Source organism: Symphalangus syndactylus, chromosome 18, assembly GCF_028878055.3.
Source record: "Symphalangus syndactylus isolate Jambi chromosome 18, NHGRI_mSymSyn1-v2.1_pri, whole genome shotgun sequence".
Taxonomy (NCBI): domain Eukaryota; kingdom Metazoa; phylum Chordata; class Mammalia; order Primates; family Hylobatidae; genus Symphalangus; species Symphalangus syndactylus.
The window spans coordinates 75362187-75388065 of record NC_072440.2 but is presented as its reverse complement, the minus strand read 5'-3'; the positions used below and the strand labels follow the sequence as shown (position 1 = coordinate 75388065).

General features: G+C 46.9%; 2 protein-coding genes and 1 long non-coding RNA gene across 4 annotated transcripts in view; 1 reads left to right on the top strand and 2 right to left on the bottom strand.

Moving 5' to 3' along the window:
- Positions 1-5202, bottom strand: part of PLA2G10 (phospholipase A2 group X) — a 37857-nt gene extending 32655 nt beyond the window's left edge. For both annotated transcript variants that reach the window (XR_008652458.2, XR_008652457.2), the window contains exons 1-2: positions 2827-5202; positions 1383-1627 (exon numbers count right to left, since the gene is read on the bottom strand). The gene's annotated coding sequence lies outside the window, so the exon portion shown is untranslated. The remainder of the gene's footprint in view (positions 1-1382; positions 1628-2826) is intronic.
- LOC129467743 (nuclear pore complex-interacting protein family member B4-like) lies at positions 32-24701 on the top strand. Its single transcript, XM_063623829.1, has 16 exons — positions 32-1062; positions 1235-1391; positions 10952-11080; positions 14675-14774; positions 14938-15076; positions 17590-17595; positions 18041-18142; positions 19158-19218; positions 19328-19363; positions 21717-21843; positions 22204-23215; positions 23360-23403; positions 23527-23679; positions 24016-24155; positions 24354-24399; positions 24601-24701. The coding sequence occupies exons 1-16, from the start codon at positions 1016-1018 to the stop codon at positions 24690-24692; spliced, it is 2391 nt and encodes a 796-aa protein (XP_063479899.1). The 5' UTR covers positions 32-1015; the 3' UTR covers positions 24693-24701.
- On the bottom strand, positions 24229-24749 carry LOC134733587 (uncharacterized). Its single transcript, XR_010117214.1, has 2 exons — positions 24677-24749; positions 24229-24273 (listed from the first exon to the last, which is right to left on the bottom strand). It is a non-coding gene; the product is annotated as an uncharacterized lncRNA (long non-coding RNA).
- Positions 24750-25879: the final 1130 nt, after the last annotated feature.

Genomic DNA, 25879 nt, shown 5'->3' with positions numbered 1-25879 from the left:
TATTCATTCCTCCCTCAGCAGAAGCAGTGAGGCAAGAAGCTCTGGGGAGCACCCCAGCCTTGGACTTTTAGCATAGTGTGTTAGGTCTTCACAGTTTGGGCCCAGGGCACAGAGAAGTCACAGCTCTCTGGCATCCTGTGACCTTTACCCTCTTTGCCAGGGGAAAATGTGACCCTCCAAAGCAAGAAACTTGAGGGCATGGGTCATCCCAGCCCTGGCATCTGCCCAGAGCCCGAGAAGGAAGGAACAATGATCCTCCAGCTACCTCACAGGGCTGGCACAGGTGGCCACTGCCCTGGCATCACCCAGCTGTGTCCGGCAGCCTGAACCCCATCTGCGGGGATGTGAGGAGGGAAATACAAAAGTCTTTAGGTGAGCACTGAGGAGGCAGATGCAGCAGAAACCTCCAGACCGTAACTACCCAGTCTTGGACCTATGGTGGAGACAGAGCGTAGCTGGCGATCGTGTGTACTTATACTCTAGGGTCACCGGGTTGCACTATGGCCTCATCTGTGGTTCTGAAAATGAAGATTTGGAAGGAGATCATCACAGCTAATGTTTAACAAGCCCCTCCTATGTGCCAAATCATTCACCCCTTGCAACAACCGAATGAGCTAAGGATTCTCATTATATATAGTTTATGGAGAAGGAAGTGCAGACATAAAGAGGTGAATTATCTTACCCAGATCACACAGCTAATAAGTGGTGGAGGCAGAATAGAATCTAAACAGTGTGGCTCTGGAGCCCACATGCATTGATTCGACAAGTGTTTGTTGAGCACCTGCCACGGACAAGGCCTTGTGTGATTAAATAGGGTTATAATTAATAATATAAAAATGACAAGTCACTAATGCTTTTTAGACTTCACATTTTCTTTTTTTGTAGGTTTCAGGCACAGAACTGTATATCCAATAATAGTGAAATGGATCCCACTAATTATGACAGAAATGATGATACATTTAAATGACTTGGATGTTTTATAGGTGTGATCTCGTGAAAACTTGAGAGAAACTGAATGACGAATGAAACTATTGTTCCTGTTTCACACAGAAGAAAACTGAGGTTAAAAGGGGTAAAGTAATTTTGCATGGCATGAAGTAGAAATTCAAAGTACGGGAATTTGAACTTGGTTCTGTCCTTTTCTGAAGCCCCCATGCTCTTGACCACTATAGACTCAAACATCACCTTGTTTTTCCACTCATTCAACAAACTTTTTTGTTTAATTGTCTAATAGGTTGGCACTCATCATGAGCCCCGTTCTCATTCTGCAGATGGTGAAGCTCTCTATTGTCCTGACCCCACAGTTCCTGTCCCATGACCAGGACCAGCTCACCAAGGAGCTGCAGCAGCACGTAAAGTCAGGGACGTGCCCATGCGAGTACCTGAGGAAGGTGAGTGAGTGCAGACAGATGGGGCCAGGTGCCCTTGTGCAGTTCCCGGGTCTCAGCTGCCACACATCTCATAGCGGGTGATGCTGGGGGAAGCTTACACAGTCACAGTACTGGCTTCTTCCTCTCTTTCCTTCCATACAAGTGGCTTAGGGATGAGGTAGAGTAGTTGACTTATTTGGATGAAAACCACTATCTTCTGTCAGAAACTCAAAAGGAATCATTGCTGGCACGGTAACCTAAAGAAAAACAACCAGACAAGTGTCCAACGACACTTAAAAAGGTTATTTATTATCTTGCCAAATTTAGGCTGGGTGTGGTGGCTCATGCCTGTAATCCCAGCATTTTGGGAGGCTGAGGCAGGTGGATCACCTGAGGCTAGGAGTTCGAGACCAGCCTGACCAATATGGCAAAACTTCATCCCTACTAAAAATACAAAAAGTAGCCGGGCATGGTGGTGTGAGCCTGTAGTCCCAGCTACTCAGGAGGCTGAGACAGGAGAATTGCTTAAACTCAGGAGGTGGAGGTTGTAGTGAGCCGAGATCACGCCATTGCACTGCAGACTGTGTGACAGAGCGAGACTCTCAAAAAAAAAAAAAAAAAATTATCCTGCAAAATTTGAAAAGGAAATTCAAATCAACAGCTTCTGAACTACTTTTTAACATGACTCATAATAAGAAATACATTCTATATTACATATATATGTTCTGTATTTTTGAATAAAAGAATTAACCAAATCATTTATTTTACAACATGTAATACATATTTTTTATTCTCCTACATTGGTTTTGAATGCTCTGTGAAATCTACAAAAAGTCCAATAGTAATAATTAAATTATTCATTAAGTTGAACATTATCTTGTCTTTTAAAGTGATAATCTCAAAAATGATCTTTTATTTTTGAGATTTATACACACACACACACATATGTATATATATATTTTTTGAGACAGAGTTTCACTCTCTCACCCAGGCTGGAGTGCAATGGCACAATCTTGGCTCACTGCAACCTCCGTCTCCCAGGTTCAAGCAATTCCTCTGCCTCAGCCTCCGAGTAGCTGGGACTACAGGTGTGCGCCATCATGCCCAGCTAATTTTTGTATCATTAGTAGAGATGGGGTTTCACCATATTGGCCAGGCTGGTGTCAACTCCTGACTTCGTGATCTGCCCGCCTTGGCCTCCCAAAGTGCTGGGACTATAGGTGTGAGCCACTGCAACCGGTCTGAGATAAAATTATTTTAACAATATACTATGAAGAGAAAAACACTGGCTATGAAAGAATATGCATAGTTTTACCCTGTCTGTTTAAAAATAAAGATTGAAAGAATACATATGCAAATAAGTTTACTTTTTTTTTTGGTAATACTTTACTGCATTGTCTGAATATTGACAATCAGTATGCATTATGAAGCTACATGGCTAACATTGAGTACTCACTGTGTGTGTCAGGCCCTGGGTTCAATGCTCTACGTGCATTTATATTTCATTTAATTCTGTCTGCAACCTGAGATGGTATAGCCACCCCATTTTGCAGAGTTGAAACTGAGGCTCAGCGACTGAAAGTTAAGCCTGAGGTTGCAGTCAATAAGAGGCAGAGCTGGAACTGAAACCTACGTATGTCTGACCACCAGTTCATGTTCTCATGGCAGGCTAGTCTGCTTCACAGAGTGTGGAGTAGATGGTGCATGCCTGCTAGGATGGGCTAGGTATCACTGTAGGGAACAAACAGCCCCAAACAATGGAAATCTACAACACTGAAGGCTCTTTTGCTGCCCGTGCTGCACGTCCTCCATGGCTCTCCTGTGCCCTGTGCCCCACATCCCCTCAACCTGCCACAAGAATAAAGGAGCAGCCTCCATATGGGAGCTGTCAGCTGCTCTAAGAGATGAAGGGGAGAGGGTGGCCGGTCTCAATGGCTCCCAACTCTTTTGTTGACACAAAAGAGTTGACACACTTCACTTCCACTCACATCTCCTGGGTCAAAGCAAATCCCATGGGTACATCCACTTTCAAGTGGCCCAGGAGAGAACCTGAAATACTCGGTGGACTCCATTAAGGCCGTCGTATGGTGTCAGCCTGCATGGGAGACTGTGGAGGGGCAGAGGAGGAGAGTGGGGAGCGGATGGGAAATGACAGCAGGACTAAGTCACCGTGGATTTGCTTTATCCTCAGCCAGGTGGAGTTTGTCCCAGAGCTGCACAAAATCATCACCAGCATGATTAAACGGAGTAGACTTCAGAAAAAGCAGTTTGGTCAGATGTAATCAGCAGTGAACTCAGAATCAACCGAGTGACATTGAGTCAGTAAATCTCTGCCTCAGTTACCCCATATGATAGTTTTGAGGATGGGAGCATTGACAGAGTTGATCTGGAAGGATATCAAGAGTGAAAATTCCAACATTTCAGTTCCTTTAAGTTAAATCCAGGCACTATCTTTCCGGCAAGTCTCCTGTTCCTTTCAGATTGCACAGGTGAGAGTGCTCAGATTAGGGCTGGAGGTTGTAAACTATTGCCCCCACACCGACAGTGCCCCCATGTCATCCATGTATTCTGTGCATTTTCTTGTGCTAAACACTCTCCCAAAACATCGTGGGGCCTGATTCTTCCTCTTTGTTCCAGTGGCCCTGGGTGACTCAAGTGCCCATTCGATGACCAGGAGGTTTTAGAGAGATGCTCCATGAGGCCCCAGGTGCGAGCCTGTACCCTGCCGGAGCATGAGGCAAGGGACAGGGCATCGTCTGTGGGGGTAGTGGTCAGCCAGGCTTGGTGACTCTACTTGCTCACCAGAGGATCCTACACCTGCCACCTCTGATGGATCCGCTGCCTCTGTGCCTGCCTGTACTGCTGATGCTCCAGTGGCGAACTCAGCATCCCAGCCTAGGCCCAATGCCACTGAAGATGGACCTTCCCCCTGAGGACCCAGGAATCCTACCACTCAGCTGTCCCCAGTAGTGCCCAGACCCTCATTCTTATCCAGGACCCAGGAGCCCTACCCCCTGGCCTTCCCTCATCAGCCATAAATGATGATTTACTGCTGTTACCATCGTCACTGCCTTTAGTGGCCAAGGGCCTTCCAAGGTGCCAGCTCTGGAACGAAAGATGCCCTTGGGAGGGATGACACTCAGGTACACGGGTGCTCAACAGATTGCTTCCTCCTATCCTCAGACAGTCTTTGCATGCATGCAGCCATTGGCACTCCCATTGTATGGAAGGAAACCATCCCAGGGTCACACAGCTGGTCAGCAGCAACACAGTTGGTCTCAAATCTAAGGTGCCTGGCCATGCCTCCATGAGGGACTGGCCTGCAAGGGAGGTTGATCCTGGCTTTGGGGAGCCTTTCCTGGGCTGCACGAATAACCCCCACTGTTTGAGGCCCCAAACGCTGCTCACATCTTCCTTTCCCTGTCTCTGCTGGGCTGTGATCACGGTGACTCTAGCAACCCTTCATGGACATTATAGTACTCTCTGCCATTCGTTTTTGGTTTAATCTGATTTCAACCCCCACTTACTTTGTCTCTCCTTTTACAAGTAACACAACCGAAATCTAGGGCTTTTTTTTTGTTGTTTGTTTGTTTTTGAGACAGAGTCTCATTCCATTCTGTTACCCAGGATGGAGTGCAATGGTGCGATCTTGGCTTACTGCAACCTCCACCTCCCGGGTTCAAGGAATTGTCCTGCCTCAGCCTCCTGAGTAGCTGGGATTACAGGTGCATACCACCACAAGCGGCTAATTTTTGTATTTTTAGTAGAGACAGGGTTTCACCATGTTGGTCAGGCTCGTCTCGAACTCCTGACCTCATGATCTGCCTGCCTCAGCCTCCCAAAGTGCTGGGATTACAGGCGTGAGCCACCGCACCCAGCCAAATCTAGGGCTGCAGCATGGCAGCAGCATACAAATAGAATTGAATTCCATAGTTTTGTTATCCCTGTTGTTTGTTTGTTGTTGTTGCTGTTTTTGAGACAGAGTCTCACTCTGTCGCCTAAGGTGGAGTGCAGTGGTGCGATCTTGGCTCACTGCAACCCCTGCCTTCCAGGTTCAAACTATTCTCCTGCCTCAGCCTCCCGAGTAGCTAGGACTACAGGCGCCCACCACCACACCTGATTAATTTTTGTATTTTATTAAAGACAGGGTTTCACCATATTGGCCAGGCTGGTCTGGAACTCCTGACCTTGTGATCCACCCACCTTGGCCTCCCAAAGTGCTGGGATTACAGGCGTGAGCCACCACACCCAGCCCCTGTTTTGTTTTTGTTTTGCTTGTTTCTTAGGGTTGTTTTTCTATTTATGGTAAAGGCATTGGCTTTCCATTTGTAGCATCAATAGAATATTTCCTGTTTACAATAACCTTATGTCATAGTAAATGGTAAAGGGATTTAAAGCAGTGGTTTTCAGCTGCCAGAGGCCTGAGTGAGTTTGGGCACACTCTGTGTGATGGGGCAGAAGAAGGCCTTTGGGAAGTTTAGCTGAGGACTGGGCCAGGAAAGGTGATGGACAGTGGGGGTCTGTCCTGGTCACCAGGCCCCTGGGTCCTGCCCACCTGCTTGGCACTCCCCACCCATCACTCATGATGCTGCCAAGCCCTCTGGGTATTGTGGCCAAATACCCTAGGAGAGAAGCTGATGAACTTTGTTTCTTGAAATGCACAGATTCCTTGGACATCCCTGAGAGGTCAATCATGAAAGTCAACTTGGTTTTCTCCCCCTCATTTGGGTTCAGAATTTAAAGTCCACATGCACAGGCAGTAGGATGATATAGATAAGTGACATCATCCCTCTGTTTCGGAGGTTAAAATGTCTAAGTGGGTTAGGGGTGATTTGAGATCACCCAACCTTGTGCCACAAAGTGGAATTCCCAGGCCAGAGGGAGACATTTTATTGCCATGTTATGATCTTATCATTGAGTTTAAAGGCAATCTTGTTTCATTTTGGATTCTTTCTTATGTTTATATCTTATGAGGGTACTTTGAATTTCCAAGCAAATAATAATTTTGAGTTAGCTTTTAATCATTGACTTCTAGCACAGTTATATGATCAGAAACATGTTGTGTGATTTGATTGCTCTAAAATATATTGAGATTTGCTGGAAAAAATAAGTCAGGTTAACTTTTGTAAATGTACCGTGCATGCTTAAAATGAATGTATCTACAACATTTGTTCCTGAGATGCAGATTGATGGACGGATGGCTACAAGGATGTGATGGAGATGGTTTACTATTGGGACCTTCCACATCCCGCTGATGTTTTGTTACTTAGGATATGAACAGCTGAGCGGGGGCTGTAAAACCTCGCACTCTGCTTGGGTATGAGGTTCTTCCTGCCGTCCTGCCATCATTTGTTTTTTAGGTTTTGTCGCCAAGAGTGACCTTGAGGAACCCTGGGAGCTCAGGAAGGAAGGAGCACCCAGAATCAGGGACAGGGAGCTGGTTGGGGAGGACAAAGAAATCAGGTTTGTGAAGGTTCCAGAGAGGACCTGTCCTTGGGAGGAGTGTGGGGGGCTGAGATGGGGGAGGGGGCATTGGAATGACGCCAGGTGGAAGCACTGTGAGCTCACAGGTGGTCCACTGTGAGGCACCACCGGGGTCACCGATTGTTGGAGAGGGAGTATAAAGCCCCAGGTTTGCTAAGATGGGGCCCAGACCGAAGAAGGTTTGCTGGAAAGCAGATCCCTGGTCTCCATCTAATTGCTCCTAAGCCTCACGTTCCCTTGCCCCTCGCGTCCTGTTGCTTCCCTGATTGACCTCCCTGACCTGTAGCTAAACCTTCTACCAGCGCTTCAGAACTTAATTTGAACCGGATCCTTTCCCAGACCCCTTTCTTATTCTCCTCCTCCTCCTCGCCCAACAGCCCCCTTGTCCTCCATTCCCTTCCCTTCCCTCCCCTCCCCTCCCCCTTCCCTCCCCTTCTCCTCCCCCTCCCCAACTCAGATCCGGGCCCCGTCCCCATCCCCTTCCCTCCCCCCGCCCTAAGCCACCCCCACCTCTGTCCTGGCCGCCTCAGGGCACCCTGAGAGGACCAGGACATGCGGGTGCAGTGGCTGCTCTTTTGGCTCCTTCCGCTGGGATTTATCAGCCGTCAGTCCACCCATGTGAGTAGACGCTGCACCCGCGGGGTTTCTTCCTTGTTACTGGGCTGTGTCACGCGGCCTGAAATTACACAGCTCAGGCCTGTAATCCCAGCAGTTTAGGGGGCCAAGGTGGGCAGATCAGTTGAGTCCAGGAGTTGAAGACTAGCCAGGGCATCATAGCGAAACCCCATCTCCACAAAAAATTCCAAAAAAGATTAGTCGGGCCTGGTGGTGCATACCTGTTATCTCAGTTACTGGAGAGGCTGAGGTGGGAGGATCGCTTGGGCCCAGGAGCTGGAAGTTGCAGTGAGCCGAGATGGCCCCACTGCACTCTTGTCTGAAACAAACAACATGGACCAAAACAAAGTGAAATGTCATTTGATTTGTGTCACCTGGTTTGATGACTTTTTTTTTTTTTTTTGACAGAGTCTCACTCTGTCGCCCAGGCTGGAGTGCAGTGGCAAGATCTGGGCTCACTGCAACCTCTGCTTCTGGGGTTCAAGCAATTGTCCTGCCTCAGCCTCCTGAGTAGCTGGGATTACAAGCGCAGACCACCATGCCTGGCTAATTTTTGTATTTTTAGTAGAGACGGGGTTTCACCATGTTCGCCAGGATAGTCTCCATCTCTTGATCTCATGATCTGCCTGCCTCAGCCTCCCAAAGTGCTGGGATTACAGGCTTGAGCCACTGTGCGCGGCCAAAATGTATAACCTTAAGAGTAAGTTTACTAACTTTGTAAAGTACGTACACCAGCATAACCCAACCCCCTTTCAAGATCTATGTTATTTTATTTTTATTATTTTTTTTTGAGACAGAGTTTCTCCCTTGTTGCCCAGGCTGGAGTGCAATGGCACAACATCAGCTCACTGCAACCTCTGCTTCCCAGGTTCAAGTGATTCTCCTGCCTCAGCCTCCCAAGTAGCTGGGATTACAGACATGTGCCATCACGCCCAGCTAATTTTGTATTTTTAGTAGAGATACGGTTTCTCCATGTTGGTCAGTCTGGTTTTGAACTCCCGACCTCAGGTGATCTGCCCCCCTCGGCCTCCCAAAGGGTTGGGATTACAGGTGTAAACCACCGTGCCCAGCCAAGATCTACACTATTATGTCACCCCAGAAAGTGAACTCTCACTCTTCCCAGCCAATCTCTTTCTTATCATAGGTGAACTTGCTTATTCTGGAATTTCACGTATACAGATGCATGCCATGCCATAGGTACTCTTTTGTGTCTGCCTTATTCTGCTCAACACCAGGTTTCTGAAATCATTACCATTGTTGTATGGTTCTCTAACTCCATCATTTCCATTTCAGACTCAGCCTATGCTGAGTTCAACCTGTTGAAGGGCTATCTCTGTTTAATTCACCATCTTGAAAGAAACATTTAAAATTGAGACGCTTTCAAGAATATATAGTTAAATCCTGAGGAATCGATGTAGAAATGGTATCACAAGCTGTCTGAACTTACTCAGGGGAAGTCTTTGTGTTCACTCACATGAGTCTAATGGGATTAATATCAACAATCTTAGAGAAATCCCACACTACTCATGCCATTTTCATGATCTCCACCTTGGTAATTTTTTTTTTTTTTTTTGAGACGGAGTCTCGCTCTGTCACCCAAGCTGAAGTGCAGTGGTGCGATCTCAGCTCACTGCAACCTCTGCCTCCCAGGTTCAAGTGATTCTTCTGCCTCAGCCTCCCGAGTAGCTGGAACTATAGGCGCGTGCCACCATGCCCTGCTAATTTTTTGTATTTTTAGTAGAGATGGGTTTCACCGTATTAGCTAGGATGGTCTCAATCTCCTGATCTCGTGATCCACCCACCTCGGCTTCCCAGAGTGCTGGGATTACAGGCGTGAGCCACCACGTCTGGCCCACCTTGTTAATTTTTAAGCACTAAAATTTGATACTTATTTGTGAATGAAGTAAACTCTTCATTGTATTTTTTTTTTTACTTATGCTGAGCTTTAAATGACAAAGATTCACATAATCCCAGAGAGAAGTATTATTTAGAGGGATTCTTTTATCATGTGATATATAATAAATGCATCCAATGTTATACATCAATTTAAAAAACAAATAAATAACTTTTAAGTAAAGATAACTACTGGCCAGGTGCAGTGGCTCACACCTGTATTCCCAGCACTTTGGGAGGCCGAGGCAGGTGGATCGTGAGGTCAGGAGATCGAGACCAGCCTGGCCAAGAAGGTGAAACCTCATATCTACTAAAAATACAAAAATTAGCCGAGCGCGATGGCAGGCGCCTGTAATCTCAGTTACTCAGTAGGCTGAGGCAGGAGAATCGCTTGAACCCGGGAGGCAGAGGTTGCAGTGAGCTGAGATCATGCCACTGCAATCTAGCCTGGGTGACAGAGCAAGACTTTGTCTCAAAACAAAAAGAAAAGAAAAGATAATTACTTTATACTTAGCTTGTCCTACCCATGAGTGACGGGCTGCATGTGGCCCAGGACAGGTTTGAATGCAGTTCAACACAAATTTGTAAACTTTCTTAAAACATTATGAGATTTTGGCCAGGTACAGTGGCTCATGCCTGTAATCCCAGCACTTTGGGAGGCTGAGGCGGGCAGATTACCTGAGGTCAAGGGTTCGAGACCACCCTGGCCAACATGGCAAAACCCCATCTCCACAAAAAATACAAAAATTTGCTGAGTGCACTGTCAGGTGCCTGTACTTCCAGCTACTCAGGAGGCTGAGGCAGGAGAATCACTTGAACCTGAGAGGCAGAGGTTGCAGTGAGCTGAGAGCACGCCACTGCCCTCCAGCCTGGGTGACAGAGTGAGACCCCATCTCAAAAACAAACAACAAACAAAAACAAAAAAACGGCTGGGCACGGTGACTCACACCTGTATTCCCAGCACTTTGGGAGGCTGAGGCAGGCAGATCGCCTGTCAGGAGTTCAAGACCAGCCTGGCCAACATGGTGAAACCTCATCGCTAGTAAAAATACAAAAATTAGTCAGGCATGGTGGCAGAGACCTGTAATCTCAGCTACTCGGGAGGCTGAGGCAGGAGAATGGCTTAAGCCCAGGAGTTGGAGGTTGCAGTGAGCCGAGATTGCACCACTGCAATCCAGCCTGGGCAACTGAGCGGAACTCTGTCTCCAAAAAAAAAAAAAAAAAAAAAGAAGGATTTTTTTTTTTTTTTAAGATCATCAGCTATTGTTATTGTTAGTGTTTGTTATGTGTGGCCCAAGACAACTTTGCTTCTTTAATATAGCCAGGGAAGCCAAAAGATTGGATATCCCTGCTTTATACCAAGAAAGATGACACCCCACATTTGCAATGCCTAAAAGCACTACCAGCCAACCGAAAAACATGAGACTTCTAACTTCTGTTCTTTTTTGTAGCAGTGGAATCCCACGGTGATATCTGATGGATGTGGTTACCTTTTGGAGGAGGTTGACAGTTTCTAAGGATGATTCTTTCTGAGTGAAATGTTGTCAGTGTCATTGACCTTTTCATTATTTCAACTATTATTATTCCAGGTTATCCATTCTCTGCATGACCATTTTCATCCTGGGACTGACTTTTGTGGAATTCCGTGGATAGTTGTCATTATTGTGTTTCTGGGAATTTCTACACTTGCCATTTTCCTCTGGAAAACTAATCTTTGTGTGAGTATACTAACTTTCTCTAGAGGTATACTTGTAATCACAAATAAGAAGAAATTATTTAAAACAATTCACGTTTCTGGACTTCATTATCAATATGTGGTTTTACCCAAAAAAATCAGGGAAATGATTTATTAGCATAAGAATTATGAAAATATCTGCCATTTACATTATGCAAATTAAATAGGTTGGTGTTTGTTTAAGAGAATGTCAACAGAGCTTTTGGTCAAAAATAAGTTTTTTTTAACCTTCGTGCTATTTATCAGAAATGGAGTATGAGGTTTCATCACTTAAATAGGAAATTGTTTCTAAACTCTTCTGCTTTAGAGTTCTATCGTATGGGTGGAAGGAAAGCTTCCAATCTCCTCTCTAAAGATTCACTGCAGAAATGAGCTGACAACAGACAGCTTAACAGGAAAAGAAAAACATAGAACAGGCATAAACATGGGAACCAGCTGAAAAATGAGACTGCTAGAAGGGCCGGATGGTTGATGCTTAAAGAGCACCCTCTTCTGAGGGGAGAGGGAGATAGATGGAGATGTAGGCAATTTAGAGGGGCAGCAAATGATTTTTAGGGGAAATGAAAGAGCCCAAGGAACAAACAATCGGCCTGAGACAAAGTTCCTCTGAGGTCATAGGGACGAGGTGACAAACTGCCGGAAGGTGAAGGGCAGAACTGCACTGCCTCTCATGATGCAGAGAAAGCCCCAGAGAATCTCCTAGAACTGCCCTCCAGAGAATCAATGAAAAGTGTGTCTGGGCAGGGTAATTTTGAATGACATCATTCAAAGTGCCTGTTCCCAGTTGCAACTGGAGAGTGATCAGTATGTCAAAAGTCTGTACTTGGTAAAAATTTGGCTGCTAAGTGCCATAATTTGTCTTTTGAGCCTTTTTTCCACTGGGTAAGTTGAGCTCTACATTTTCTCTTCCCATTCATGACAGTAAAAATGTGGTTGTCTGGTGGCTGAACTTCCTTCTGAACAATGATCCAAGATAAAAGTACTAATACCACAATGCTTTTTTATATTCAAGGGAAGAGGAAGTATGTTTCAGTTTTACCACCTAGATAATTACACGTCATTTGGCACTGCCTTTCAAGATATGTAGAAAACAGAAAATATATGAGTTATGAAGATATCTAGGCACATTTAACATTCTCTACCCCACTTAGTCCTGAACAGAGAATTTTCGGTATAAATTGGGGGAAGTTTTTTTTTTTTTTTTTTCCAGCCCCCGGACGAGTCTCCCTCTGTTGCCCAGGCTGGAGTGTAATGGTGTGATCTCAGCTCACCGCAACCTCCACCTCCTGGCTTCAGGCGATTCCCCTGCCTCAGCCTCCCAAGTAGCTGGGATTACAGGTGCCCACCACCATGCCCAGCTCATTTTTGTATTTTTAGCAGAGTCGAGGTTTTACCATGTTGGCCAGGCTGCTCTCAAAATCCGACCTCAAATGATCTGCCCACCTCAGCCTCCCAAAGTGCAGGGATTACAAGCATGAGCCATCACGTGAGCTGGGGGAAGTTTTTAAATTTACCACTTTTTACCAATTCCATTTAGGAAAGTTCAGTTGAGCTGTTTGACTTGGACAGCTTTGCACCTTCTCATCTTTGTCCTTGTCATCTAGTCATCTATACCATTACCTCCTAAGCAGGGACATCATGGGTGCCATGAAGCATTATGCATGATGGCATTTCTTCGCTTCTCATTTCTTCGTGTGTTTGACATTTCTCCTAGCTCCAAACTGGGCCAGCTACCTTTCTTATGAAATCTAGCAGTAGCTATAGGATAGATGTGGTTGCTCTTTCATCTTTTTGGATTACCCACTGCTTCTCTCGAAATCCTAGCACATGTTTTGTTTTTTATCCTATGTGCAGAAATCAGAAAAAAACAAATTCTACAAAGAATTTGAAAGATATTACTTCAGGCCAGGTGTGGTGGCTCATGCCTGTAATCCCAGCACTTTGGGAGGCTGAGGCAGGTGGATCACTTGAGGTCAGGAGTTCAAAACCAGATGGGCCAACGTGGTGAAACCTCATCTCTACTAAAAAGACAAAAATTAGCCTGGCATGGTAGCGGGCACCTGTAATCCCAGCTACTTGGGAGGCCGAGGCATGAGAATCACTTGAATCTGGGAGGTGGAGGTTGCCGTGAGCCAAGGTAGTGCCACTGCACTTCAGCATGGGTGAGAGTGATGCTCCGTCTCAAAAAAAAAAAAAAAAAGTTATTTCAATGACTACCTCAGGAGATTCATAGGTATCTGACCCACACCTGAGATGGGATTTGCATTGCATCTTAGCTATGATGAGAACAAATATTTAATATCTTAGAAGATTAAAAGCATACTGTGATAATATGGAAATCTTGGTGGGAATTCAGTCGTTAGTGAGAATGTTTTGCGTTAGGTTCAAACCAGCCTCAATGAAGCTGATGTGAGGGAAGGAAAGTGGACTCTGAGTAGAGCAGGGACAGAAGGAAGGTGCTCCAGTGCAGATCAGGAAGGAGCAGGGGGTGAAATGTTACAAATTGTAGAACTCAGAGAGCTGGAGGTAATTCCTTCCTTTTCAAGTTGTGAAACATGTTAACCTGTGGTAAAATACTTATAACATGATAATTACCGTCTAACTGTGTTGAAGTGTACAGTTCAGTTGTGTGAAGTATATTCATGTCATTTTTTCTTTATTGAGACGGAGTCTCACTCTGTCACCAGGCTGGAGTGCAGTGGTGTGATCTCGGCTCACTGCAACCTCTGCCTCCTGGGTTCAAGCAGTTCTCCTGCCTCAGCCTCCCGAGTAGCTGGGACTACAGGCGTGTGCCACCATGCTCAGCTGATTTTTGTATTTTTAGTAGAGACGGGGTTTCACCATGTTGGCCAGGATGGTCTCCATCTCTTGACCTTGTGATCCACCTGCCTCGGCCTCCCAAAGTGCTGGGATTACAGGCGTGAGCTACCGCACCTGGCCTATTTTTTTTTTTTTTTTTTGAGACAGAGTTTCAATCTTGTTGCCCAGATTGGAGTGCAGTGGCACAATCTCAGCTCACCACAAACTTTTCCTCCCGGGTTCAATGATTCTCCTGCCTCAGCCTCCCGACTAGCTGGGATTACAGGCATGCACCACCATGCCTGACTAATTTTGTATTTTTAGCAGAGACAGGGTTTCTCCATGTTGGTGAGGCTGGTCTCGAACTCCCAAGCTCAGATGATCCGCGCACCTCGGCCTCCCAAAATGCTGGGATTACAGGAGTGAGCCACTGCACCCGGCCTCATGTCATTCTTTTGTGTGTGTGAGTGTGTGTGACAGAGTCTCATTCTGTAGCTCAGGCTGGAGTGCAGTGGTGTGATCTCGGCTCACTGCAACCTCTGCCTCCCGGCTTCGAAGGGTTCTCTGCCTCAGCCTCCCGAGGAGCGCGGATTACACGTGCCTGCTGCCATGCCTGGCTAATTTTTGTATTTTTAGTAGAGACGGGATTTCACCATTTTGGCCAGGCTGGTCTTGAACTCCTGACCCCGTGATCCACCCGCCTCGGCCTCCCAAAGTGCTGGGATTACAGGCATGAGCCACCACGCCCGGCCGTCATTCTTAAATTATTATTTCCTAGGTGTCTTTCCTGAAGACTGTCTTAAAGTCACGAAATGTACATGACAGATCCACGGATGTACATCGGAGAGCCTGGAGGTCCAATAGCCGTAGCCAGGAAGGTATGGCTGTGTTGCAGTCCCCATAGTGTGGAAATGAGTTTGCCGTGGAAAGGGAAAGAACAGCTTCTTGCCCTCAGGTTTCTCACCTTCTCCTCTCCTCACCCTCACCAAGGGCAAAGGTCCACTCGTATGCACACAAAGAAAAGGGTTTCTTCCTTTCCAGGAATTAAAATTGGCATGGAAGACCTCTATACTTCACCGAGATATATGGAAGCCAAAGTTCAAACTGAAGTCCATAAGGTGACGACGAAGGTCAACAGTCATTACAAAATCAGTGGACAGAGGAAGACTCCCAAGGAAGAGTAAGATGTGCCTTGACACAAATACTGTTGTATGAACCATGTGCCCGTCAAAGTAGACAACTGTAAAGTCCTTGAGAATATTTTCTATAATATTTGTGGCAAATTCAGTGGGTTCAAAATTGAGTTTGTCCTTTCTGCTTGATTAGTTGAATCTGCATAATTCCTTTCCCTGCCTACATTCTTGTTTGTAATTTTTTTGGGGGAAGAGGAGGTGCTAGTACTGGCATGGGTTTTCCTTTCTCTCTCTTTTTTTTTTTTTCCCTGAGACGGAGCTTTGCTCTTGTTGCCCAGGCTGTAGTGCAATGGCACAATCTCGGCTCACTGCCTTTTGGGTTCAGGCAATTCTCCTGCCTCAGCCTCCCAAGTAGCTGGGATTACAGGTGCCCACCAACACGCCCTGCTAATTTCTATATTTTTACTAGAGATGGGGTTTCGCCATGTTGTCCAGGCTGGTCTCGAACTTCCAACCTCAGGTGATCCACCCGCCTCAGCCTCCCAAAGTGCTGGGATTAGAGGTGTGAGCCACCACACTCAGCCTTTTTTCTTTTTTTTTTTTTTTTTTTAATTTTGAGATAGAGTCTTGCTCTGTCGCCCAGGCTGGAGTGCTATGGCGCAATCTTGGCTCACTGCAACCTCTGCCTCCCAGGTTCAAGCAATTCTGCTAAGCCTCCCGAGTAGCTTGGATTACAGGTGTGTGCCACCACATTTGGCCAATTTTTTTTTTTTTTTTTTTTTTTGAGACAGAGTCTCACTCTGTTACCCAGGCTAGAGTGCAGTGGCGAGATCTTGGCTCACTGCAACCTCCACCTCCCAGGTTCAAGTGATTCTTATTCCTCACCCTCTTGAGTAGCTGGGACTACAGGCATATGCCACCATGCCCGGATAATTTTTGTATTTTTAGTAGAGGCGGGGTTTCACCATATTGGCCAGGCTGGTCTACAACTCCTGACATCATGATCCACACACCTCGGCCTCCCAATATGCTGGGATTACAGGCGTGAGCCACCGCGTCCAGCCCAATTTTTGTATTTTTAGTAGAGACCGGGGTTCACCATGTTGGCCAGGCTAGTCTTGAACTCCTGACCTCAGGTAATCCACCTGCCTCAGCCACCCAGCGCGAGCCACAGCGCCCAGCCTGGATTGTTGAATTCAATGCTTGGGTCACCTCCAGATTCATTTTCACGGTCTTTCACGTTTTGGTCATATTACATTGTATTTTGCTGCCATATGCCTGATCTTTTTTTGTTAAATGTGAGATACTTGTTAAAAAATATTTAGCAATGAATTGAGGCCTAGCAGCATGTTATCTTGTTGCAGAAGAGATGGGAGTCTACTTCTGGGGGATGGTCAGGGGTCCTCCATACAGGCTGCAATGGAGGTGGTCAGTGCAGTCTCAGTCCCTACAAAGGCCAGGGTATTTCCTGTCCACCTCTATTCTGATGTGTGACTCTTCTGGGTCTCAACCCGAGCCAGTGGACTTCAGTACGGGTCACTTTCATTGGCAGACCCTCAATCCACTTGTTTTCCACGTAATCCCATGCATGTGTGCAAAAGCTGCTCTGCTTCTTTGCATCTCAGTAGTCCCTTCTGGAATTCAGCAATGAAGCTCAGGGAAATGGGTTCCAAATGCGAGGCTGACTTTCGTCCTGGGTTTCCTTCTTCTGCGTCTTGACCTCATGTCTGTTAACTGCCATGTTAGCGATTTGATGTATTCAATCATGGGTTTTATTCTGTTTGGTGTCCCCCATTGTTCTCATCAGAGGTCAGAAGCTTCAGGTGCACTTATGTCAACTCAAGAGTAGAATGCTTCCTTAGCTTCCCTCCAGAGTCAGGGTTTGTGTTTCTAGTTCCCAAGTGCACAGCAGGAGTAGTGATGTCCTCACTGGCTTCTCATTTGCATTAAACTGTGAGCTCCTTTAGCGTGGGGACAGGACCCTGCTCCCATTGCATTCTCAGCACCTCACCACAGACTCCTTGTTTGAGGCCACTCCAGACAGCATGTGCTGAAGGATGCCCTGTGGTCAGAAACAAGTTCATTAATTTTCTCTTTGCAGTGTTTTTGTCCCTGTTTCCTAGCGTTCTGGGAATTTTCACAGCCTTCCTATAAAACCAAGTATCAGGTGAGATCCTTAGGATCAGGAGCATGAATCAAGTGGTGTGAGGGCAACACAGCAAACCTAGCTTTTTAGGCCATTTTCTTTTTCTGCCCACACTCTCTGTGAACTGAACCTTGTTAAAGTCAGTCAACACCAGGGTGGATGGTTTGCAGTTTTCACCTATTTTCAGCACATAACACCCTGCCTTAGGAGCCATTCCGATCATTTCTCATTCAATAGATGCGCCCAGCATTCAGATTGCCTTTTCTCTCAACCAGGATCTTTAAAGTCGATGACAAGGGTTCCAGTCCTGAATCATGGCAAAGTGCAGTAGTGAACTGCAGGGTTAATGACACCATATTCTGGAAGGATCTCTATAGCTGATGGTCTCCGTGCTGGCATCAGCCTGTGACTGAGAATCAGGTCTCCCACAGGAGGAGTCAGAGAAGGAGCAATCCTCTGCTTCCGATGGAGTTAGTTGTGATGAGTTGGTGAGGTCTGGTTTTTCGCACTGAACTAAAATGAGCTTTCACTGTGTCAAGCACAAGACTGACCCCAGAGACACACATAGTGCACCTCATAGAAGCTTTTAATAGTCTTTATTTACTAAAGAATAGGACTAACTATAGAACTATGAAGATGAGCTGGAAATGACAGGTGACTTGCCAGCAGGCCAGAGTGTGATTTTTCTTTGTCCCTCAATGGGATGTGTCAATTCTCCCTTCGGTTGTGAGAATCAGTTGGTTCATTTATGGGAAGGTTGCAGGGGGGATCTTTGAATCACAGCCTTCAGATGCCAGCAGGGCAGAGGGAATCCCACACGGGCTGGCGGATCATGTGTGTGCATTTCTCTCCCTTCTAATCTCAGGAAGCTAAGAATGAAAGAATGTGAGCAAGCAGAAAAGGACAGGCAGCTATCAGAGGCAGAGGAAAATGGGAAATCGATTATGAAAGAAATAGACACCGACATGTGAGTTCAGAAACTGAACCCCACCCTCTTGGGAAACCCCCATTGGAGATGGGGTTGTTTTTAACCTTTGTACAATGTTTAGACCCAGTAAATGCAGAAATAGAAACAAACGGCCAGAAGACATATCGAGAGAGAGAGAGAGAGAGAGAGAGTTCACAAAACAGAAAACAAAGTACCTTAAGATTTACCAGTGACCAAAAGATGTGAAGTAGCAAAACGTCTCCTGATCCCATTGCCAGCTAGACTGTGTGGAAACTCGGTTCATACCAGCCATTCTAGGGGTGGGGTGGGTTGTTGTCATCCTCAGGAAAGTGTGTTGTTGTAGGATCAAACACATCCTTCAAAAGGACTATGCCTGTTTATAAGCCCAGCTGTTTCTGCCCTGTGAAACACGGCAAGGATATTAATACAAAGAGAATAGAGGTTTATGATAAAAGATGCTCAATGAAGGATGAATTAGGGATATACTGAGAATGGGGAAGGAAATTGTCAACTCAGAAGTCAGCAGGCAGTAAGCAAAAGAGGAGGAATCAATATAGCAACAGTTTGGATCAGACTGTACTGATTTTTAGTTTTTGTGTGTTTTTTTTCTGAGATGGAGTCTCGCTCTGTCACCCAGGCTGGAGTGCAATGACGTGATCTTGGCTCACTGCAACCTCCACCTCCCAGGTTCAAGTGATTCCCCTCCCTCAGCCTCCCGAGTAGCTGGGATTACAGGTGCCTGCCACCACGCCCGGCTAATTTTTTGTATTTTTAGTAGAGACGGGATTTCACCGTGGTCGCGATCTCCTGACCTCGTGATCCGCCCACCTCGGCCTCCCAAAGTGCTGGGATTACAGGCGTGAGCCACCGCGACCGGCTCAGACTGTGCTTTTTATAGCCATCTGAAATTCGTTTTCTAGGTATAGATAGATTGTGTAAGGGTACAGTTGTGAGGATAACAGAAACATGGCAGATTATTTAAAATCATCCTGAAAGTGGTGCTTTATCTGATGAAAGTGATTGTAATCCATAGGAAATTGTTTCACGCTGCGGAAAGGTTGTGGCGGCGGGCAGAGGACTACTACAGACGCAAAGTAAGGAGCTTCCTCCCCGCAGTTGCAGGATTGTTCAGTGCTGATGCAGGTGATGGCACGGCCCTTAGACTCTCTCAACATTCAATTTCTCATGTATTGGCTTTTTCAGATCGCCCCTTCTGCAAGAAAGCCTCATGCCAACTGGGTAAGTTTGTTTGTTTTCCTTGCTTTTGGACATAGTCTGCCAGGTCAGGACATGGATGTGTTTTTCTGCCCACAGCTCTGTGCTTGAGCCTTGCAGAGGAAGATGGCAGAGAGGAAGGCTGCCTCCAAGCAGCAAAGGTAGGTCATTGTGATGGACATTTTAAAGGATGTTTTTGTTTTAAGATAAAGCTTTGACTGTCTAGTAAAGAACTTGGTGTTTTAATTCTTCAAGTCAATTCTTTCTATGTCTTCTAGGTGTGAAATGAGGGAAAAGCAGAGAGTGCCACAGAGACTCATGAGTCGGGAGCCAGTCCAGGGACGACCGGGCCTAGAGAACCCTTTCTGGAGGGGTAGGAGCTCGCTGTGAAGGCAGCCGCTGAATTTCTGCTGCACAATCCGCACACCCTGCTCCTCCTTTTGGGGATGAGGGCTCGGGTGGGGTAATGGTTATGTTTCCTGGACACAATTCCAAGCACTTATAAAGAGAACAGTTGTCTCGCTGGGTAGCAGGACCCTATTTTTCTCAGGTGCCCTGGCTAATGGCTCTTGGCTAGTCCCCTGTGAATGGTGGAGCTCAGGCCGCTCCACTGCCTGTGGACATTGCCCCACCCTGATGTCATGGTTACTTTTAACTGAGGAGATGAGCCTAGAAGGCAGATGGGCCAGCTCCCCTTTCCACCTTGACTCAGTGCGAAGGATTTATTTTTCCTTCATTTGAGAAAACAACAATAGCACTTTAGAATGGGAGCCACATGTGCTGATGAGAGCAGAGATTTTCTGGCCATGTCTTCATGGATCAATATTGTAGCATGAGATCTGCTTTAAGAAAAGAAGCATTTATTTACACTTTGTGGAACTTTCTTCATTATTTTTGTTTAAGTTGTTTGTTGTCAACTATATAACTCCAATAGTAAGTTAAATTTCTATGTAATCTTACTCCTCTAACATTTGAAGTGTAACCCTAGAACTTTCCAGTTAATTTCTGTAGCTCTTACCTTTTCTCATGACTGATCATCTCTTTATGTCCATTTCTGTTCGTAAGTATTGATAATACCTGGCCAGGTATGAAAGTTAGATTAACTATGAATCCACAGAATTTTAAATGTCCCTATGGCTTGAAGAAGAGGAGCAGTGCTGTTCCTGTCCAGGGTTTATTGATACTCTTCCAACCATGGCTGTTCCGATTTTAATTTTGAGTCTGTGCTCACATGATGAGTGATTTCCTGTGATGTGTACTGATTTAGAGCTCATTTCCAGCTGGTTAGAGCCCACCCTGTTCACAGCCTGTTGAGAGTTAAGAATACCCCTGGACCAGGGCTCTGTGGTATCTTCCTCAAGGATGAGGGTCCAGAGGGCTCCAGAGTCCTCTGAGGCATGTGGTCAATAAACCCTGTGCCTCTGGTAAGGGACCTGTGTGGCAGAGAGTGAGATGGCAGCGGAGGGTGTGGAGGGTTTCTTATTCTGCACAGCAGATGCAAGCCAGATTTAGCCCCATTCCCTTCTCTGGCCCTTACCAGATTCAGGACCTCATTCGGTTCCCATGAGGAACAGCAGCTGCGTCCCAGCTGAAAACAGAAGACAAAGGTAAAGGCCGGGGACTCTTCCTATATCAGGACACTTTGGTCTTTTCCGACAATGCCCTCTCCTGGCCTGGCCTCTGCTCTGTGGGTTCTGTGGTGCCTTTTCTGTCTCGACTTCTTGAGAAGCAAAATCTTCCCCATGAGCCTTCAGGCTTCTCCATTCCCAGCTGATCATCGTTGGTGGCACCTCCAGGATCCGTAAAAGCTCAGGGGCCGAGGGCTGAAGGGCTTTTACTGTTCTGTTTCCAGAAATAACACGAGGAGGCACCACTGACCTCCACTACTCTAGGTCTCATGGCGCAGTGAACTCTGACTGATCCACTTTACCCAAGATGTTGTGGGGTCTCATTTCCAAAATATGTAGGATTTTCTTTCTTTTCCTGTGATTTTGTTTGCATCCTGCTCTAATGTAGGTGATTAACGTTTTGTGCAATTTTCAATGCTCTTTCACATGCTGGCTGTGAGGGAGGACTGAGGATAGACACAGACATTCCCATGTCTTCCCTGGGGCAGGACCCCAGCCTGCCTACCTTTGCAGACAGACACAGTGGCATGTGGAGACGACGGTGTGTCCCAATGATTTTACTCCCCAGCTGTGGGCAGTACTCAGTGGAAGGGTGGTATTATGACACTGATACTGCTATTTTGAAACCTGGAGGATGGAAAGCTGCAAAAATCTATCACCAGCAACAGAAGGTGCAGCCTGTGTTGGTGGTGGTAATTTTGTCCTTCAAATGAATATGTGTGAAAACATTTCCTCCTTTGGCCCCACAGGTCAGAATGGCTGCAGTGGAGCATTATCATTCCTCAGGATTGCCCTACTGGCCCGACCTCACAGCGGAAACTTTAAGAAAAAGGAAGGGCCGCCAGGCACCTCCTCCAACTCAGTGTCATCTGGGAGGTCAACCACCTCCATCAGCTAAAGATCGTCTGAGACCTCTGAATCTTTCTCGATTACAGTATCGACTAGGACCTCAACCACATTCTACAACAGATGATTTTCTGAGAAGAGATAAACTTCAAGTTCAGTGTCCCCTGGGACCTCTACCATTTCCTCCAGCTGAAGATTTTGTGAGCCTCAAGACACCTCCCGAGTGTCTTCTGGTACCTCTTCCACCCTCTCCAGTTGACGACTTTCTGACACCAGAGAAACCGCACGTCGAGTGCTGCCGGGGACCTGTACCATCTCCTCGAGGTGATAATGTCAGTAAACGCAAGACACCTCCCGACTCTTTTTTTGTACCTCTTCCACCTTCTCCAGTGGATGATTCTCTTAGCCTCAAGACACCTCCAGAGTGTCTTCTGGTACCTCTTCCACCCTCTCCAGTTGGCGACTTTCTGACACCAGAGAAACCGCACGTCGAGTGTTGCTGGGGACCTGTACCATCTCCTCGAGGTGATAGTGTCAGGAAACTCAAGACATCTCCCGACTCTTTTTTTGTACCTCTTCCACCTTCTCCAGTGGATGATTCTCTTAGCCTCAAGACACCTCCCGAGTGTCTTCTGGTACCTCTTCCACCCTCTCCAGTTGACGACTTTCTGACACCAGAGAAACCGCCCGTCGAGTGTTGCCGGGGACCTGTACCATCTCCTCGAGGTGATAATGTCAGGAAACGCAAGACACCTCCCGACTCTTTTTTTGTACCTCTTCCACCTTCTCCAGTGGATGATTTTCAGACCACGGAGACACCTCCCATCAAGCGTCGCCAGGGACCTGTACCATCTCCTCTAGCTGATAATGTTAGGAAACGCAAGACACCTCCCGACACTTTTTTTGTGCCTCTTCCACCTTCTCCAGTGGATGACTCTCTTAGCCTCAAGACACCTCCAGAGTGTCTTCTGGTACCTCTTCCACCCTCTCCAGTTGACGACTTTCTGACACCAGAGAAACCGCACGTCGAGTGCTGCCGGGGACCTGTACCATCTCCTCGAGGTGATAATGTCAGTAAACGCAAGACACCTCCCGACTCTTTTTTTGTACCTCTTCCACCTTCTCCAGTGGATGATTCTCTTAGCCTCAAGACACCTCCAGAGTGTCTTCTGGTACCTCTTCCACCCTCTCCAGTTGACGACTTTCTGACACCAGAGAAACCGCACGTCGAGTGTTGCCGGGGACCTGTACCATCTCCTCGAGCTGATAATGTTAGGAAACGCAAGACACCTCCCGACTCTTTTTTTGTACCTCTTCCACCTTCTCCAGTGGATGATTCTCTTAGCCTCAAGACACCTCCCGAGTGTCTTCTGGTACCTCTTCCACCCTCTCCAGTTGACAACTTTCTGACACCAGAGAAACCGCACGTCGAGTGTTGCTGGGGACCTGTACCATCTCCTCGAGGTGATAGTGTCAGGAAACTCAAGACATCTCCCGACTCTTTTTTTGTACCTCTTCCACCTTCTCCAGTGGATGATTCTCTTAGCCTCAAGACACCTCCAGAGTGTCTTCTGGTACCTCTTCCACCCTCTCCAGTTGACGACTTTCTGACACCAGAGAAACCGCACGTCGAGTGCTGCCGGGGACCTGTACCATCTCCTCGAGGTGATAATGTCAGTAAACGCAAGACACCTCCCGACTCTTTTTTTGTACCTCTTCCACCTTCTCCAGTGGATGATTCTCTTAGCCTCAAGACACCTCCAGAGTGTCTTCTGGTACCTCTTCCACCCTCTCCAGTTGACGACTTTCTGACACCAGAGAAACCGCACGTCGAGTGTTGCCGGGGACCTGTACCATCTCCTCGAGGTGATAGTGTCAGGAAACTCAAGACATCTCCCGACTCTTTTTTTGTACCTCTTCCACCTTCTCCAGTGGATGATTCTCTTAGCCTCAAGACACCTCCCGAGTGTCTTCTGGTACCACTTCCACCCTCTCCAGTTGACAACTTTCTGACACCAGAGAAACCACCCGTCGAGTGTTGCCGGGGACCTGTACCATCTCCTCGAGCTGATAATGTCAGGAAACGCAAGACACCTCCCGACTCTTTTTTTGTACCTCTTCCACCTTCTCCAGTGGATGATTTTCAGACCACGGAGACACCTCCCGTCAAGCGTCGCCGGGGACCTGTACCATTTCCTCGAGCTGATAATGTTAGGAAACGCAAGACACCTCCCGACTCTTTTTTTGTGCCTCTTCCACCTTCTCCAGTGGATGACTCTCTTAGCCTCAAGACACCTCCCGAGTGTCTTCTGGTACCTCTTCCACCCTCTCCAGTTGACGACTTTCTGACACCAGAGAAACCGCCCGTCGAGTGTTGCCGGGGACCTGTACCATCTCCTTGAACTGATAATGTCAGGAAACGCAAGACACCTCCCGACTCTTTTTTTGTACCTCTTCCACCTTCTCCAGTGGATGATTCTCTTAGCCTAAAGACACCTCCCGAGTGTCTTCTGGTACCACTTCCACCCTCTCCAGTTGACGACTTTCTGACACCAGAGAAACCGCCCGTCGAGTGTTCCCGGGGACCTGTACCATCTCCTCGAACTGATAATGTTAGGAAACGCAAGACACCTCCCGACTCTTTTTTTGTGCCTCTTCCACCTTCTCCAGTGGATGATTGTCTTAGCCTCAAGACACCTCCCGAGTGTCTTCTGGTACCTCTTCCACCCTCTCCAGTTGACGACTTTCTGACACCAGAGAAACTGCTTGTCTAGTGTTGCCGGGGACCTGTACCATCTCCTCGAGCTGATAATGTTAGGAAACGCAAGACACCTCCCGACTCTTCTTTTTGTACCTCTTCCACCTTCTCCAGTGGATGATTTTCAGACCACGGAGACACCTCCCGTCACGCGTCGCCGGGGACCTGTACCATTTCCTCGAGCTGATGACTTTAGGAGACCCAAGACACCTCCCGACTCTTTTTTCTTACCTCTTCCACCTTCTCCAGTTGGCGATTCTCTTGGCCTCAAGACACCTCCTGAGTGTCTTCTGGTACCTCTTCCACCTTCTCCAGTTGACGATTTTCTGACACCAGAGAAACCGCCCGTCGAGTGTTGCCGGGGACCTGTACCATCTCCTCGAGGTGATGATTTTAGGAGACCCAAGAAACCTCCCGAGTCTTTTTTGTACCTCTTCCACCTTCTCCAGTTAATGATTCTCTGAGCCTCAAGACACCTCCCGAGTGCCTTCTGGTACGTCTTCCACCTTCTCCGGTTGATGATTCTCTGAGAACACAGACACCTCCTGTTGACCGTCCCTTGGGAGCGGAACCATTTCCTCCAGCTTATGATTTTCCGAGACTCAAGACACCTCCCGAGGGTCTTTTCGTACTTCTTCCACCTTCTCCAGTTGAGGATTCTCTGAGCCTGAAGATACCTCTCGAGTGTCTTCTGGTACCTATTCCACCTTCTCCAGTTGATATTTTCAGACCACAGCCACGTCCCATCTACTGTCGCCTGGGACCTGGACCATCTTCCCAATCTGATGATTTTGGCCAGGCTGGTTTCAAACTCCTGACATCAAGTGATCCACCTGCCTCAGCCTCCCAAGTGTTGGGATTACAGGCGTGAGCCACCGTGCGCGGCCCGGAGAAAGTATTTCTTTCCAATTCATGAGAGGTATAGACACTCTGTGTGTGTGTGTGTGTGTGTGTGTGTGTGTACACATTTAGTTTTATTGCAACAAAGCAACTTGTACACTTTTAACGTTTAAAACTGAGCATCATCTTTCCAGTGAAACAAAAAGAAAATTTAAAAATAAACAGGAACAAAATTACAATAGAGAATGTCAATTCCAAATAAGATCCTACAGGTTCTGCTGATTCTCCCATTGAGTGGCAGGGCTCAAGTCATCATTAGGAGAGAATTTATTTTAAAAGTATCTCATCTTAAACTGCAAGGATGTCTGTCAAATATCACAATTAAACATGCCAAAGGAGAAGCCATGTTGTCAAAATGCCCACTTAACCCACCCAAACATCTCAAACCCACCCTTTGCTCACCTTCTA

What these genes read in the sequence shown, in the direction of transcription:
- LOC129467743 (XM_063623829.1), top strand. Translation starts at nt 1,016, where the DNA reads ATGACGAATGAAACTATTGTTCCTGTTTCACACAGAAGAAAACTGAG. An exon ending in AGGACTACTACAGACGCAAA is followed by an intron (nt 19,219 to 19,327) that starts GTAAGGAGCTTC and finishes TGGCTTTTTCAG; the next exon opens with ATCGCCCCTTCTGCAAGAAA. An exon ending in GAAAGCCTCATGCCAACTGG is followed by an intron (nt 19,364 to 21,716) that starts GTAAGTTTGTTT and finishes TTGGCCCCACAG; the next exon opens with GTCAGAATGGCTGCAGTGGA.